General features: G+C 41.5%; 1 protein-coding gene across 2 annotated transcripts in view; it reads right to left on the reverse strand.

Moving 5' to 3' along the window:
* The window catches only part of ARHGAP21 (Rho GTPase activating protein 21), an 85,124-nt gene extending 83,590 nt beyond the window's left edge, over nt 1-1,534 (reverse strand). For both annotated transcript variants that reach the window (XM_029910962.1, XM_029910963.1), the window contains exon 1: nt 1,442-1,534. In XM_029910962.1, the coding sequence (XP_029766822.1) occupies nt 1,442-1,508 (67 nt within the window). In that variant the 5' untranslated portion in view covers nt 1,509-1,534. The remainder of the gene's footprint in view (nt 1-1,441) is intronic.
* Between the last annotated feature and the right edge of the window lie 13,981 nt (nt 1,535-15,515).

The following is a 15,515-nucleotide window of genomic DNA, read 5'->3' on the forward strand; positions in this document are numbered from 1 at the left end:
GATCCACTGAAACTGGGTGTTTCTGTCCAATCAAACTGTGAATGAGACATTCAATAATACAAAATAAGTGCCTTGCAGCAATGAAATACAAACTGACAAAAATAATGAAACGTAACTACTTCAGTTCATATTAGATTTCAAAATGTTTTAACCTCTTTAGCTTAACCATAAAATGAAATAAAACCGTATGTTGCAATGGAACAACCCAAGAAAAGTTGGTTCCACAAAATGAGATATCCCATTATATACAAAGTGATTGTGTCAGAAGCTGAGCAATCTAACTGGCTGACCATTCTCTGAGTGCTTTATAATGTGATTTCCAAGATACAGCCATAATAATACATTTCAATGTAAAGTTTTTAACAGAAATAGCAACATGACCTAATTAGATATTATGACTATCAGCAGTCTCCTTAAAAGGACACAGGTAATTTAAAAAAAAAAATTAATAAGTCTGAAAATAAAATATTCTCTGTACTGATTTTATCCTTTTCAGTATGGCAAATACTGAATTTCATCTTCAGTCAGAAAAGTAACATGCTCTCTTTGTACAACTTCAACATAAAGTTGCACTTTATCAAGCCAAAACATCTCTCTCTCTGTACACCAGCATGAAATGATGCTATTGTTGCTCAATTATTTGGAACCCATCAAGTTATGCACTTAACCTACGTAACCACATGTAAACTCCTGTTAGCCCTGGTCTTCCCTCAACCCTTCCCTCTTGTTTTTCACACTCACTTGTCCCTTGTCTTATATTAATTATAAGCTCTTCACATCTTCCTTTATGTTTGTATAGCACCTATCACAATAGGACCCCTGTCTTGATTGGGGGTTTGGGGCATTAAAACAAATAACCCCAAAACAATATGAAAAATATAGGACAACCATTCAGGAAAAGGAGGGTGAGGGTATTATAGGAGAGCTGAAGAAGAGCAGAAGGATTGCTTGAAGAGTTGGGTTTGATGTAGAGGTCTGACAGAAGAGAGGGCACTCAGAGGACAAATCTGGTGACAATGCTCAAACTATGGCTAGGTGGAGTGGTAACATGACTGACAGCATAAAAGAAAAGAGATTGTGAAAAATGTAAAGCAGCAGCAAACAGAGGACTGAAGAGCAGACTGTGAGAGAGGAAGCAATATAAAATGGGAGCCAAGATTAAGGTGGGGGCAAGATTATGTAACACTTTATAGGCAAGGAAAAGGAGCATGAGTTTGTGGTAGGGAGACAGGAAGCCATTGAAAAATAATCAAAGGGGTGAATTGCGTGGTCAGAGTGGTGGACTGAAAGAAGACTATAGTAGCAGTGTTTTGGGCAGTCCACAGGGGGAGAGGTGAGAGTAAGTGAGTCCAGAAAGTACAATAATCAAGAAGACAGACAAGACTGCAGAAAAAAGTTATAGCTTTGTTTATATTAAATTAGCACTATAAAAGAACAGCACCTGTGCATAATCCAGCTTCGAAAGCAGGTCCACCTTCTTTAACCTGCTTAACAAATATGGTATCCATCGGTTCCAGTTTGTTTCTTTGCTTCCCTAAAGAAAAGCACATGTTTTGAAAGATATTTTATTAAGCTGTATTATGATGCTGAATTGTAAAAACCATTCTGAAAAAACTTAATCATGCCATATTCATCTTCATACTAAATATTAGGATCCAAATTATTTCTTAATTAATTTGGCAAATAGAGTATTAACATCTGTTCTATTTGAAACCATTTGCTTTCTTTTGGCTAGATTGAAGATCTTTGAACTGTCTGTTAAACTGTAGTTGCAAAATTGTAGTACATGAATATATCAGAAGACTGACACTTTTCAGCTTTATTTTTTCATCTCATCAGTATTCCATCCTCAGATTGGTGACCGTGGCATTCAATAAGGGATATCCCTTGTTTCCCAGATTCCCATCTGGCAGGTTTATGAAACCATACTAACTGAAATCACAATCAGAATTACAGTGCTATAACTTGAGGGTGGGGGGAGAAATGAGGTATTTCTCCAAAAGAGGGGCTAGACTTTGTAGTATCCTGAGAGCACCGTAAAAAAGCCCCAAACTACTGACTAACAGCAACTCACAGCTCCCCAAGACAAGAGCTGACCAAAGGTCTTTGAAAATTTGTTTTTGATGGAAGTTCAAAAAGCAAAGTGCATACCAAGGTTAATCATAGTGATTGTGTGTCTAAATTGTACATATATTACATGTTCATAGACAGAGACATTCACAGGTTTGTTTCAGGGAGTCTAAACTGGTGAAATTTATAACCTTCTTGCCTCCTCACTGTGCACACTCACAAGCAACATGAATACCCCACCTCCTTCCCATCTTACACATCACTTTTGCATTTGGTCCAGTAGGATGCAGCAGGAAACTGACTAGCATTTATAAATTAAAATGAGGCGATGGAGCGTACTACAAGTTACATCTATAAGATGCAAGTCAGAGTCCATCTTTGTCTTAACTGTAACGTATCAAGGGAGCTAGAGTGAAATATAGTAAATTACATCATCTTAGACTTGCCTCTGAATTTGGCCCACAGTGTATAAATAAACAAGTCCTAATGGTCCAATTTTGCAAATTGCTGAGCACCCTGAACTCCCAATGAAAAGCAATTACAACTGTAAGTGATAGCAGAACCACAAATAAAACCTTAAATTGCCATAGGACAATCAAGAAAGTTGGCTCTTTGAAAGGAGATCACTTTATATATAAAGTGATTACGTCAGAAGTCTAGCAGTCAACTGGCTGATCATTCCTGGAGTGCTTTATAATGGGATTTGCAAGATACAGCTATAATACATTTTATTCTACAGTTTTGACAAGAAAGTGTCTTCATGGAGATATACCTACTACGTCTGGCATTTTCCACCTGCTCAAAATATAGACATTAAAACATTGCTAAACCTTTTATGGCCATTCAGAGGCACTAATACTTCAAGTTTGGACAAGCTCACAATGCAAGGCAAAGACTGACTTGCTCAAGCTAAGAACATGAACAAGTTGTTCCAGCTGCTTATAGAGGCCAGCACCTATAAATGGGTGATCTCTTGTAGGGTCAGATCCCATGACCACCAGTATTGCCATTTTCCTCCCTCACCCCAAGTCACACAATTTCATAATCGAGAAGAAAAAAGAAAAAACAATGCTGGAAACATCAACATACACTCAAAGAAAATAATAGATCGATACTTACTACCAATATAGTACATTCAGTTTATAACCACCCCTTCAGGTAAGTACAACACCAACACAGCCAATAGCTCAGACCTGAAACGCATATTATGTGATGAAAGTTCAGTAGTCAACAGATCTGACATCCACATCCTTTTATCAGACAAGGCTCCCATCTTGTCTTTTTTTTTTTTTTTTAAACCAATTCCTGGTTAGTTGGCAGCAGAGGCCCAATGCTGGCTCACCCCATCCTCCCAAGTCACTCTATACATTGTCTCTATCCGAATACACAAAACAAGGGGCCAGGCAGCCATGTCACTCCCATTCAACATCAAATGCAGAGAAGGATCCCTTGGAAAAACAGAATCCTTCACATGTATCCACCATATTTGTAAATTGGTGGAGATAATTACATCCTAATCTACAGAGCTCAGAGATTGAAGGCTTCCCTGGAGAGCTGGAGTTTGACTGACATAGTGGAGTCCCCAAAGTTCATCATGACAGGGGACGAACATCTACACCGACAGTATCTCGGATGGTGGCCAAAAACCGCTTCTTCTACACACAAACACTCCACTTTGGGCTTCACAGGTATTCTTGGGACCAATTCACAAAGTTGGTCTCACACAGGACTAACTCTTTGGCTTAGAAATGGAAATAGGAAAGATTAGAAACTCACCCCTTTTCCCAGGAAGGTCACTACCTCCTTCAAACCAAGATCAATCTGCAGGCACCCAGGTTGGAAGAAGGGACTATCACCACAGTCTGCCCCTGTAGATTTATGGTCCCAGATAAATTCCAGAGCATCTTCAATAAAATCTATATACAACTGAAGAGCCAAAGAGTGGAAGACCTAGTAAGATGCTACAGGCCTAATTCTTATTTGCACTAAAGCTGCTTTACACTGCTAGAGCAATGTAAAATGGATTTAATGTAAATAAGACTAGGTCACTTGGATCACTCATGAGCCATTGCCAGACAGACTGGCACCTTCAGACCCTTAGATCTCTTTAGTTCTCAGATACTGATGTCAGATGACGCAGGAAGGAAGGAAACAAGTGGCAATACTTGAAAACCTGATCAGAAGCTGGTAACTCCAAAACAAGGTTTTCTAAAATCCTAGGCTATGGCTATAGCTGAGACTAAAATCTCTTTTCTCTTCTGCCACTGCAGCAGGTAAATCCTGTACCGCAGAACTTTAAAATGGTCTGTGAATGACTGTCTCCGTTCAGATTGCATCCACATAAACTCAGAAGCCAGATCCACTCCATGTGAATAACTTTCAACAAGCTTCTCAGAGATCAAATAAATCCCAAATGCCCTCTCTCCAGACAGCAGCGGTCACATGCTCAGACAGCCTCTCCCCCCCCCCCCCCCCCCCCCCCCCCCCGCTCTTTACAGAATTCAGTATTTTCCCTGAGCCAGATATTAGAGTGCTGGAAGGAATCTGCATCACTACCTGTGATTCGCACTATAACAGGGTGGCACTTACCTCTTGTAAGTGCCCACTGGCAGAGTGCATGTGCCTCCACTCAGTCTCTGTAATTGTGCTAGGTCTTCTGTAACTCAGCCCTGCAGCCAAGTCACACGCAGTCTATATATGGAACACAAACAAAACAAACCCCTTCCGGGATAAAGAGTCCAGGCCTAGCTTGGTATCCCTCAGGTGGTACGGCTCTTCCTGTAGCCCTTCCTGGGCTCAGTCTTTAAACAGTCCTGGCCCTGGCATGGGTCCGTGCAGGGCCGTCCCTAGCTATTTTGTACACAGCTCTTCCCCCCGCCCCCCCGGCCTCTGCGGGAAGCGGGGGAGGGGATGGCCCCAGGCCTCCGTGGAGGAAGGGGGCTGGCCACTTCCTGCGGGAAGTGGAGTAAGCCGGCCCCAGCCCCAAATCTCCGGGTGCCCTACGCAGTTGTGTACTTTGCATATGGGTAAGGACGGCCCTCGGTCCGTGCCCCCAGGGCTCCCTCCCTGGAGACATCTTCGCCCTCTCTGGGCCCTTCTCTGACCCCAGTTCTCCAGCTGAGTCGCTAAACAGTGCAGGTCCCCTTCTGGGGGTGTACCAAAGTCCGCTAAAGTCCAATATCACTGACCCTCTTCAAGGTCTTCTTTGGGATCAGTTCAACTCCCTCCTCAAGAATTTAGCCCCTCCACTTGTGGCCGGTGGGGTCCCGGACCTGCCCACTACTCCTGGGTCCCAGCTGAGGGACCCTACAAATAGCAGCCACTCGCTGCATCCCTTTGACTACTCACGATACTGCTACAATTTCCTGGGCCACTTCCCCATGACCCCTTCACCCTCACCTTAGGGCTTCAGCTGCCAAGTTCCAGCAACCAGCCAGGAGCTCCTCCTTGATACCCCGGTCCCTGACAGCAACCAATCTGTTTGTGGTTCTGCAGTCCTTTCAGCCAGCCAGGAACACCATCCTCGCTCCTATGGCTCCAAGCAGAAACTGCCTCCCGTTCTGTATTGCAGCTCCTTTGTATGGGCCGCCTGGGCCTGGAAGGGCTGCTCCCCGCAGCCTCCCTCTGATTGGCTGCTTCCCATGCAGCCTCTCTAGGCCATTTGGAGGACAGGGTGTGGTAGCACCCTGAGGTCTGCAGCAGGGGACCTCTGAGCCTGGTACACCCCAGGCTCAGAAAGATGTGGCTGTGGAAAGATGCATCTGGAGCATCTGGCACCTTTATTGGTAAAAATCATCAAATGCCACCTTTGATGAGGCACCTTTGATTAGAGCATGTCTTAATGCCACATATTTTTAAACCTTCTCTTGACTCAGGCCTTGACAATTACCACCCCAGCAAACTCCCATTCTTGATCAAGATAATTGAGAAACTAGCTGAGTGGTAATCTCACTCTGTACCTACATTAATCAAGAAGTAACGAGGATAGCGGTCATCCTTAAGAGTGAAGGATGTAAGAAGAGAGGACAGGGGCTCCTAGCAAGAGGGCAAAAGCTTTGAAGCTTACTACCTAATGGTTAGAGTAATCAGAAACCCGATGGCTTTCAGAAAAGTGTAAAACTCTTCTTCATCTTAGCTTTTCTATATTCCCAACAGCAAAGAAGAGAGGATTTAGAATTAGAGAAAAAAGAAAAGAAGAAAAAAGAGAAAGGGGATAAGGAGAAGAAGGAGAGCAGAGAGAAGATAAAGCAATAAAATTAGGCCATGGAGCATTTGCGTGTTTGGTTTTTAACTCTTTGGGAGGTGATTGGAAACTACAGTGATTACTGCCTTTAGAAAACCTGGATAAATAGCAAGGGTAGATGACAATTCTCAAATAATAAAACAAACTCATTGTCTGCCTCTAGCGGACATTTAGAAACTAAAAGAAAAAAAAAATTAGTCAACTCCTTCCTCCAACTGAGATCATGGGAGGGTTTGTATGCTTCCACAATGCATGAACCAACTTTTTCCTGGAAAGAGGCATTAGCCAGCTTTTCCCCTAAGATGCCACAGAATTCAGCACTTCTGCCACAGAATCCACTATTTTTCAGCAGCCATGTGCCTAACATTTTGGTTTCTAGCTCCCTGCTGTGCTAGGACCTGCCTGCAGGTTTCCTTGGGGGGAGGGTGGGGAATGTATTGGGCTACTGTACATTCTATATGCATTATTCCATGGAGCTAGGCAGCAGGACACTAGGGAGTGGGAACTGAAGTTCAGCTTGTAATTAGGGAGTAGAAGACAAGTATATGCTGGCCACCTCAGCCACCTGGAGAAGAGTATAGCAGCCAAGGCCTGCATATAGAAGGTGCTGAAGCCACCTATAAGCTCCTCCCTTCCCTGGAATACATGAGGAGAAGGAGATTCTGGGCTGGACAGCCTCAGGAGTGGAACGGTGCTGCTTGAAGACCATAACAAAAAACATATCCTTTCGAACAGTCATGGTGAAAACACTGATCATGACATTTTATGTCAAAAAAAATATAGCTATATATTTTTGTAGACATGAAAATGAGGGATATTTTGCTGAAAAAGAATAAGTTAATATTGCCATTGAGAAAATTGGTCCCACTATGTCATGGAGTAGTCGGGGCTCTGGCTATGAAATGAGAATCTAATGACAATATTAAAACTGTAGGTTAAAATATAACAAGCAGATCAAATGTCAGAGACATTAGTGGCAGAAATTATGAAAAGAGCCGTGAAAATATATTCCATAAACTCAACCCTTGTAGGAGAGCTGCACTAAATAAACTGTATTCAACTGAAATTGTAAGGCAAACATAGACCAGGTTGTGTAAGCATAAACTTGATACCAAAAGGTACACTGGCTCCCAGTTTTCAAAAGCTACCACCAAATCTGCACCCGAGACAGAGGTCAGGATAAGGGTCCTCCGGCAATGAGACTCAAATGCAACAAGTTACTGGAACCTGTAAAATGTGCCCATATACTAAGTAGGAGACTCTCAATAGGTTATGCTGCAAAGAATAAAACTGTCCTGATGTTCTAAACTATCCACAATATGAAATCTTTTCCATAAAAACACAAAATAGTAGAGATTGTGATACTAAATCCAATGGCACAAGTAACTATTTCACAACTCATGCAGCTCTAACACAAGATTCAGTAAAAGACTACCCAAATCACAAGTCAAATAGGTTCTTTCAGACATTGAATTAAAGTAATAACAGACTGTGTTTGGGGGGCGTGAGGGGACATGAACATGGAAATATCAGTGGCTTTTTGTGTTTGGGGGAAAATAATTTAAATAAAGCCAATTACAAGGCACCACCAGAAAGTTCCCTTGAAGTGAAGACATGCTGAACAATGCATAACAAGACAGAGGATCACAGAACCTCAGAATCCAAACAAGACCAAAAGATCACACAGGGAAAAAAAAGTCTATATTCCACAAGAAACCCGAAGTTACTCTGTATTCTGCTTTAAGTAAGAATTTAGCAAGACTAAATATCAGGATACCACAGATGAACAAGGTATTTACAGCATTCTACAAGGCATGGAAGGGGAAAAAAGAGCCAATTGGCTAGGTAATGTTACCACTAAATAGCTCCTCTAAATGGGGTTCTCACAACCTCAGAGTGCGGCCACCACTCTTACTGGTGGCTGCTCTGACAATTTTTCCTAAAATGTTAATTTACTTTAGGAAAAACAAATAAATATGCACATATACATATCCCAATCATTGCAATTTATTTATGTGGAGTTTTTTTTTTTTTCCAGACTCCTCAACAAAAATAATGTACACTTGTCTCTATTCTTTACTGGACCTAAACAGAATAGAAACACAAATAAGATGCTTTGCACATTCTTGTCTTTTGTTCTAGTTTATTTTGCTTTTTGGGTTGCGTTTTATTTCATTTTATTTTTTTAAAACTTGCTGGCTAGTAAGTCTGCTGCTGTGAAAAGTGATGCTTGTATGTTAATATCACTTTTCACAGCCTCCCAGCTAACTACTAAGTCTGCTGTGAAAGTGATATTAAACACACAAATATCACTTTTCACAGCAGACTTGGGGTACAAATTAAACCCTGATGGGGAGGTGGATAGGGAGGCAGAGGGGCCAAGGATGATGGGGGGAATGGATGTGAGGCTAGGAAAGGCAACAGGGCCCATGAGGGTGGGAGGAGGTGGTGAACCCAGGGCTGGAGCCCACTACCATGCAGTCCCAGGGGCTGGAGCCTGCCGCTGAGTGGCTGAGCGACAGAGCCCAAAGCCCTGCGCCCAGGGGACGTGGTCCAGGGATGGAGCCTGAAGCTCCACAGCTGAAGCCTGCCACTCACCACCCCATGGCTGAAACCCAAACCCACCGCCCCTGGGAAGGTGGGGAACTCACTGGCTGCCTGCTCCTCCAGCATGTGTGTCTCCAGCGGGAGCAAGGCCCAAACCCTTGCTGGCGGCCACGGGGGAAGGGACACTGGTTCCCCCTCCCCGCATTCACCACCCAGAAGGCTGTGGCCTCAAGAAAAGCCCCTAGTGGCCTCATACAGCCATGGTGGCCACATTTGAGAAACACTGAGTACGGTTGCCAACCCTCCAGGATTGGCCTGGAGTCTCCAGGAATTAAAGATTAATCTTTCATTAAAGATTATGTCATGTGATGAAATCTCCAGGAATACATCCAACCAAAATTGGCAACCCTACTGAAAAGTTGATCATCATTTTTGTAAATATATTGCTATGTTTAATATACACAGTAGCTTCATACACAGGACACTTAGCAGGAATACACTGTTTTATTTATTGGAGACAGAAGAATGTTGTACATTTTCCAGGCTTACACTGGGAAATGCACACTTTTCAGTTCTCTTTAGTCTGCTATACTAAAACTGTTTGGACACAAACGAAAACTGCTTCCCATTAGTAACAAGCATGAGCTTTGCAGGAAGTGTATGCCTCAAAATACTGTATGTTTTCATTTTAAAACTACAATCCTAACAAAGCTAGAAATACAGAATTTCTTTTTTAAGAAATAGCTGGAGATACAATCCTAACTCACCATATCAAATGAAAGGGGATAAATGTTAAGTGTCTTTTTAAACTATAAAAATGTGAAAGGACTTAGAGTTATAAACCAAATTACAGGTTTGTATTTACACTGTCCATTTAGGCTGAACTAGGCAAGTAACTTCTTGCTAAGTAATTCAACTACAGGACTTGTGTTAAGTACTACTCACCCTTTCCAAGTGAACATTTTTAAGATATCAAAAGCACAAAAAAGAAAACCCTGAATTTCACAATTGACCCACTGCCTTGAAAGGTTTGCAAATATAATTCACGCCATGTAATGCAGCACACAGAATTTCTCAGTATATTAGATGCAAGGATTTTCTAGCATGGCCTCCATCTGCCCTCCCTAGCCCACAAATTAAGAACAATCTGTCCTGTAGCAAAGACTAACGCAAACTCTCTCACAATTTTTCAAACTGGCACGAGGTACCTGGAGTTGTCGGAGTGTACTGCCTCTACACATTCACACTTACACAACACCCCTCCCCAATTTTGTCAAGACCTCACATAAATAGTAAAAAGGAACAGAGGGCAGTTGGAGTCATTGTCCCTTACAAGTCTCCACAAAGAACACTCAAACCTGCAAGAGAGTGAGAGTATTTGTGAGTCACTGTTTTCTAGATGGTTCCAGCTACTCAGCATGAACCATATTTTTAATCATGTGGGTCATTTGAAAACTGTTCATTTGATACATTGAGGCTGAACAATTTATCATGGGTTATAAAAATACATAAGTAAAAAGGAACTGAGCTTGGCTGGACAAATGTGTGTACATTTTTCTTTTGAATATGACAATTATTTTTCCCCTACCACGTTTGCCTTTGCGTTGCTTTAATATGTAAAAATCCTCCAAACAATTCTATTTACTGTCCCAATGTTGAGTTTGGCCACAAATTATCACAAAAGCAGAGCAAGCAAACTTATTTGGTATAACAATACACTAGAAGGCTCCTGCCCCTTCGTGATTTGGGACAGTCAATTAAACCATGCAGAAATTGGCTTTTAAAGTTAGCCTTATTTAAATAGTTTGAATAAAATTGCTTGCAAGAGGTGAGTCAGCTGAGTGGAAAGTATTTTTCTGAACTTTTATAGAGCAGTAATTAAATCCAAAGATGAAAGCCTTGCACAGTGAAGACTGACAAACAATAGCTGCAATTTAAGATAACCTTAAAAGGCAATGTACAAACATACAGCAAGAGACCTTCATGGAAAGTACTGGTTACCAAATCCATTTTTTTTTTTAAACTGTTTGTCAAGGTTAATTTAGGTATCAGACATTTAAATTCCAGTTCCTTCACGTGCTGCCCTTCCTCATTTTTCATTAAAAAAGTGACATGCCTAACATAGGTAAATTGATACTGTTTCTCTTTCACACATACAATTATGCTATATCATCTAAAACAGACTTCCTGTATCACAGATCAAAGTTCTTTGCTCTTTTTGTTTGACGTTTAAAGTTTCTCAGTTATCCATAAACAAGATAATCAAAGTTTCAATACATCTTACATGTATGGCAATTGTTTTCCTTTATTTAACTCCTATTCCCAGAGTAAAAAAAAAATTACATATTTTTCAAAGTGTCACATGCACAGTTTTTGGACTCTGCATTTCACAGTAGTGAAACTGTAGTGCACATAAAAAGCTGGTAGTTTATAAAAAACATGCAGTCAAATAAAAAATCAGTTTCTTTAGAAAAATAATGCATTATGAGAAATAAAAATTAGCTTAAAGAGGGCAGTCACTGGTCTCAACCTTACTTACTCATAGTTAGATCTGCTCGTTGCACCATCATCATAATGGAGGTATCTTATACAACCCCTCATCTTCCCTGAGTTCAGACACCCTCTGCTGGAGTGTGGCAGCAGTGACACACCAGTTTAACCCTGGCTCCCGCTGAGCACACAACTTTTAGCTCTCTGCTCTCCATGGCAGAGCCTTAAAGTTAGATCGTCTTACAAACTACTGACAACTTAAAATGAATTGGATTTTCAGTCAGCATAATTGGATGGCCTCTCTTTTAGGGCGGTCTAAGGATCCTGTGTGCTGAATTTGCATTCCTTCTGGCTCAGTCAGGGCTCGCCTTCATGGCAGCATCAGCCCATGGATTAATTTGAGCATTTATCCAACCAAACTCTGGCCACACAAAAATCTCCAGCTCAAGTTAAATGGTGCTTTAAACTGGATCCAACTGGCCCATCTGGCCCATCGGATAGTTGATGCCTGAGTGCTGCTGACATTTGAGCAAATACGGCAGTGAGAACTCATGTGCCTTATGCTGCTAATACAAAACACTCTGCACTGCTCAAGTTTTGTTTTGCATTGTGACTACCCTCACTAAACTCCAGAGGAGTTAACTAAGTGTAGATAACAAGCTGACAGTGCATGAAGAGGAGCCCTTATGGAGGAAAAAAATCACTCAGTGATGCTCTCTCATTCTAATGACAGGGTTAAAATGCCACCAGCAATAAAATCCAAGAAAATGGATTGCTATTGCTCTCCCCCTCCCCCATAACATCAGGAGAGTTACTTTAAGATGCATTAAAAATGACCAGAGCTGGGAAAAGAAACCTAAGGAAACATAAGGAATAAAGTCTGTAACCAAGACTGGGACAGATATGAGAGAAAAACAGCTTATGTTGACAAGCTAGAGGATCCACTTAGTCGTTTCTAGGACAAGCTGTGAAGTTCTCTCGTAATTTTACACAAGTCTTGTAACAGACTAACTGGGAATCTTCAATCTCATAAGATTTGCTAGTGCCTTCCTTAATCACAGTGAGGCCACGGTTAAAGGAATAACCATGAGATTTCTGTATCTCCTGAATCAATCAGCCACCTTGGTTTGGATGAGGGCCAACTAAAATTAGGTTGGAAGTTTCTTTTGAACAATACTTCCTGAAACCCTACCTGGTCTAAGCACTTCATAGGATTATCTATGAGCTGATCAGCTGAGACTACCAGCAATCACTTCCTTCACCACCAGACAATGTCTCACATTGCTCAGTCACAACCCTGATAAAGATAATCTTTCTTGGTACACTGTTTGGGACAGGGCCATCTTTTGAGATGCCAGATGTAAGGCAGGAAGGCAATATCATCCGTACATTGTGCTATCGCAATCATCCGATTCACATAGTTGCCTTGTAATTAGTCTCTAAGAAGTTTATTTCTGGCCAAAGAAAAAGTATCACAGAGGTAAACTTCCTGCAAGAGAACAGAGGATTTTAAAGGTTTATAAGCAATATCTGGAATGACCTTCAATTGGGACCAGTTTGGCATAGGGCCAAATACATAGAGCCAACTTAAGTCCCACAGCTAAATCAGCCTTCCTGGGCTTTTATGCACAAAATCCTCTAACGGGGGGGGGGGGGGGGAGGGGGGAGGGAGAACACCTATGCAGTTTTACTTCCTCCCCAAGCATGCTGCCAAGCAGAACTGGGCTCTAAAAAAAAAAAATCTATGCAGCTTGCACCCCATATAATCTGGCATTGCAGAGAGCACTGGTTCCTGGGAAGCCTTTTATCCAATGAGTGGAGGGCTACAGAGTCCTCCAGTGATGCATGTTGTACAGTTATTGATCTCTTGATGTTTGCAATCATATACAAAATTGCTTACTTGGCAAATGAAGCGTAATCGTGAACTGTTTCAGTAAATGGAAAACCATGATTCCTATACTGCAGTCTGAGGACCAGCAGTGTCTATGGGAGCACTTGCTGGTGGTCTGCAGAGGGATATCGAGTGGGTATTCCTTATTTTTCAAGAACTAGATTACATTTAAAAAGCTAAAAATAGAAAAGTAATATTACAAAAGTCTTCAGTCTATCTAAGCAATTTCTGCAGTTGCCATAGGGATGTTATTTCATCATCAGTGGAAAAGGAAGATTATTCTTTATTTGCTCATTTATACATCAGTGATGTACTAGCACGCATGCCTATCACCACATCCAAGGACATTCATTTTAGTGCCTCATACCCAGCAATGTACACTTTTGGTAAGAACCTATTCCTCTTTTCAGTACGACAATCCAGATAGGTTGCAATCCAAGCATTTTGATCTGTGCGCACATTCTAATCCAGGCCACTGGAGGCTGGAAAAATGGGGAGAGCCCTGGACAGATACAAAAATTTGGATCTGACCTGCCATCTGCACTCCACCTCCGCACCCTCTAGAGCAGCAGTTCTCAACCAGGCATCTGTGAACCGATTTCAGGGGCCCCGTGGGGCAGAAGCCCATAGCCCCAAGCCCCAGCGCTACCTCTAAGGGATAGGTCCCTAAAATAGGAAAATAAGTGAGAAGACTTCATAGCTAAAAAAATATCATTTAAATGATTCTGAAGCAAAACATTTTATGCCAATTCTGTGACATACATTAAAGTGAATATATTCTAATACGAGTCAAGCCAGATTTGGAGTTTTGAATATTTTCCGTATGAAGTTTAAAAAATTAAGAACTTGATTTTGTTACATGTCTTCCCTCTGCTTCTGCTACTATTCTGCTAGATAGCATACCTAACAGACTCCCCGCCCCCGCCACTCCCTCCGAAAATCTTTTTCCCCATTAAAGTGGCAATTGGATGGCGTTGGTTTTGATTTTTCCACAAGAACTGCCTGTGTTCCACACTTTGAGCTCCTAAATACAGATATTCTCTCTAAACTGTAAATTTATTTTCCCTTGTTGGATAAAGTGTAAAAGTTACAATTATGAGAGAGGGTTTATCTACATAAACATTCAGTTTGTGGCAAGCACGGCGGGGTGGGAATCTACCCCACACTAGCCATTAGTGTGCATCAGCAGGGTCCACACGGAGTGTGCGACAGACCAGTGCAGGATAGATTTATACCCCAGTTTACCTCAAAAATGTTCTCATATCTTTGGTACTTGAAGCCCAAGGCCATCTCCTCTCAGAGTTTTAAATATAAACCCAATATTGAACATTCTATAATGTGCAGTTCAGTTTTGGGGCAAGAATAAAACTGGAAACCTACTTTTCTTTTTCTTCTATTCTAACAGAGCAGTTCTACAAAGGATGAGCGTGGGACCTAAAATCATTGTGGAGAAATAAATCATAAGGCTTTTAAACAAGACCTTTAATAAAAGCCAGACGATACAAAACTATGAATGACCACTGGTTGATGTTCCATAGCCCCTCACTTGACAAGTAGTGGCCACAGGATACAGAAGGCCCATCTCTGCTACAAACAATGATGACATTTTCTAAATGAATATCTTTAAAAAAAAACACAGAAGTATTAAGCACTGGAACCAGTGGAAGATGGCTTTGGCAATGTAGACTGAACACGCAGATAGGTAACCCTCTTCCAGAATTGCCAACCTAAAATGTTCAAGAATCACGAGTTAGATTAAAAAGCCAATCTCATGGTGTGTGGTCTTTTTAGACTGAAAATTAAATCTTAAATGCACACAAAAAAATCACTCAAAAATGCAGGCAACACATCTGGCTAATATTGTCTCAACTCCTGGGATAAGGTAGTGATCACTCTCTCTCCTTCCCCCTTTCCTAGACTCCAAGTTCCTTTCCATCCATCCAGAAGGGACACTCCCCCATTTACTAACTCCCACATAATGCATTCTTCCTCAGTGTTCTGTCCCCTACATTCACCACCATTGCCTTTTGTTCATGCACAGCATACAATGGGTTAACTTCTGAAAGCATTGTATCAATGCAAAACCACGAAGTGTGTGGGTGGAATTAAGTTCATTCAGAACAAGAGCTGTCACTGAAGTCAACTTTCTATATCTGCAGAAGAAAACAAAAGAAGTGATATAGAAGACTAATATTCTCAACAAGAAAGAACACTTGACTTTCTCTATCATACCAGAACCTACCCAAAGCCAAAACACAGGCTTAAAATACCAGC

This window comes from Terrapene carolina, unplaced genomic scaffold, assembly GCF_002925995.2.
Source record: "Terrapene carolina triunguis isolate 2854851 unplaced genomic scaffold, T_m_triunguis-2.0 Scaffold84, whole genome shotgun sequence".
Classification (NCBI taxonomy): Eukaryota; Metazoa; Chordata; order Testudines; family Emydidae; genus Terrapene; species Terrapene triunguis.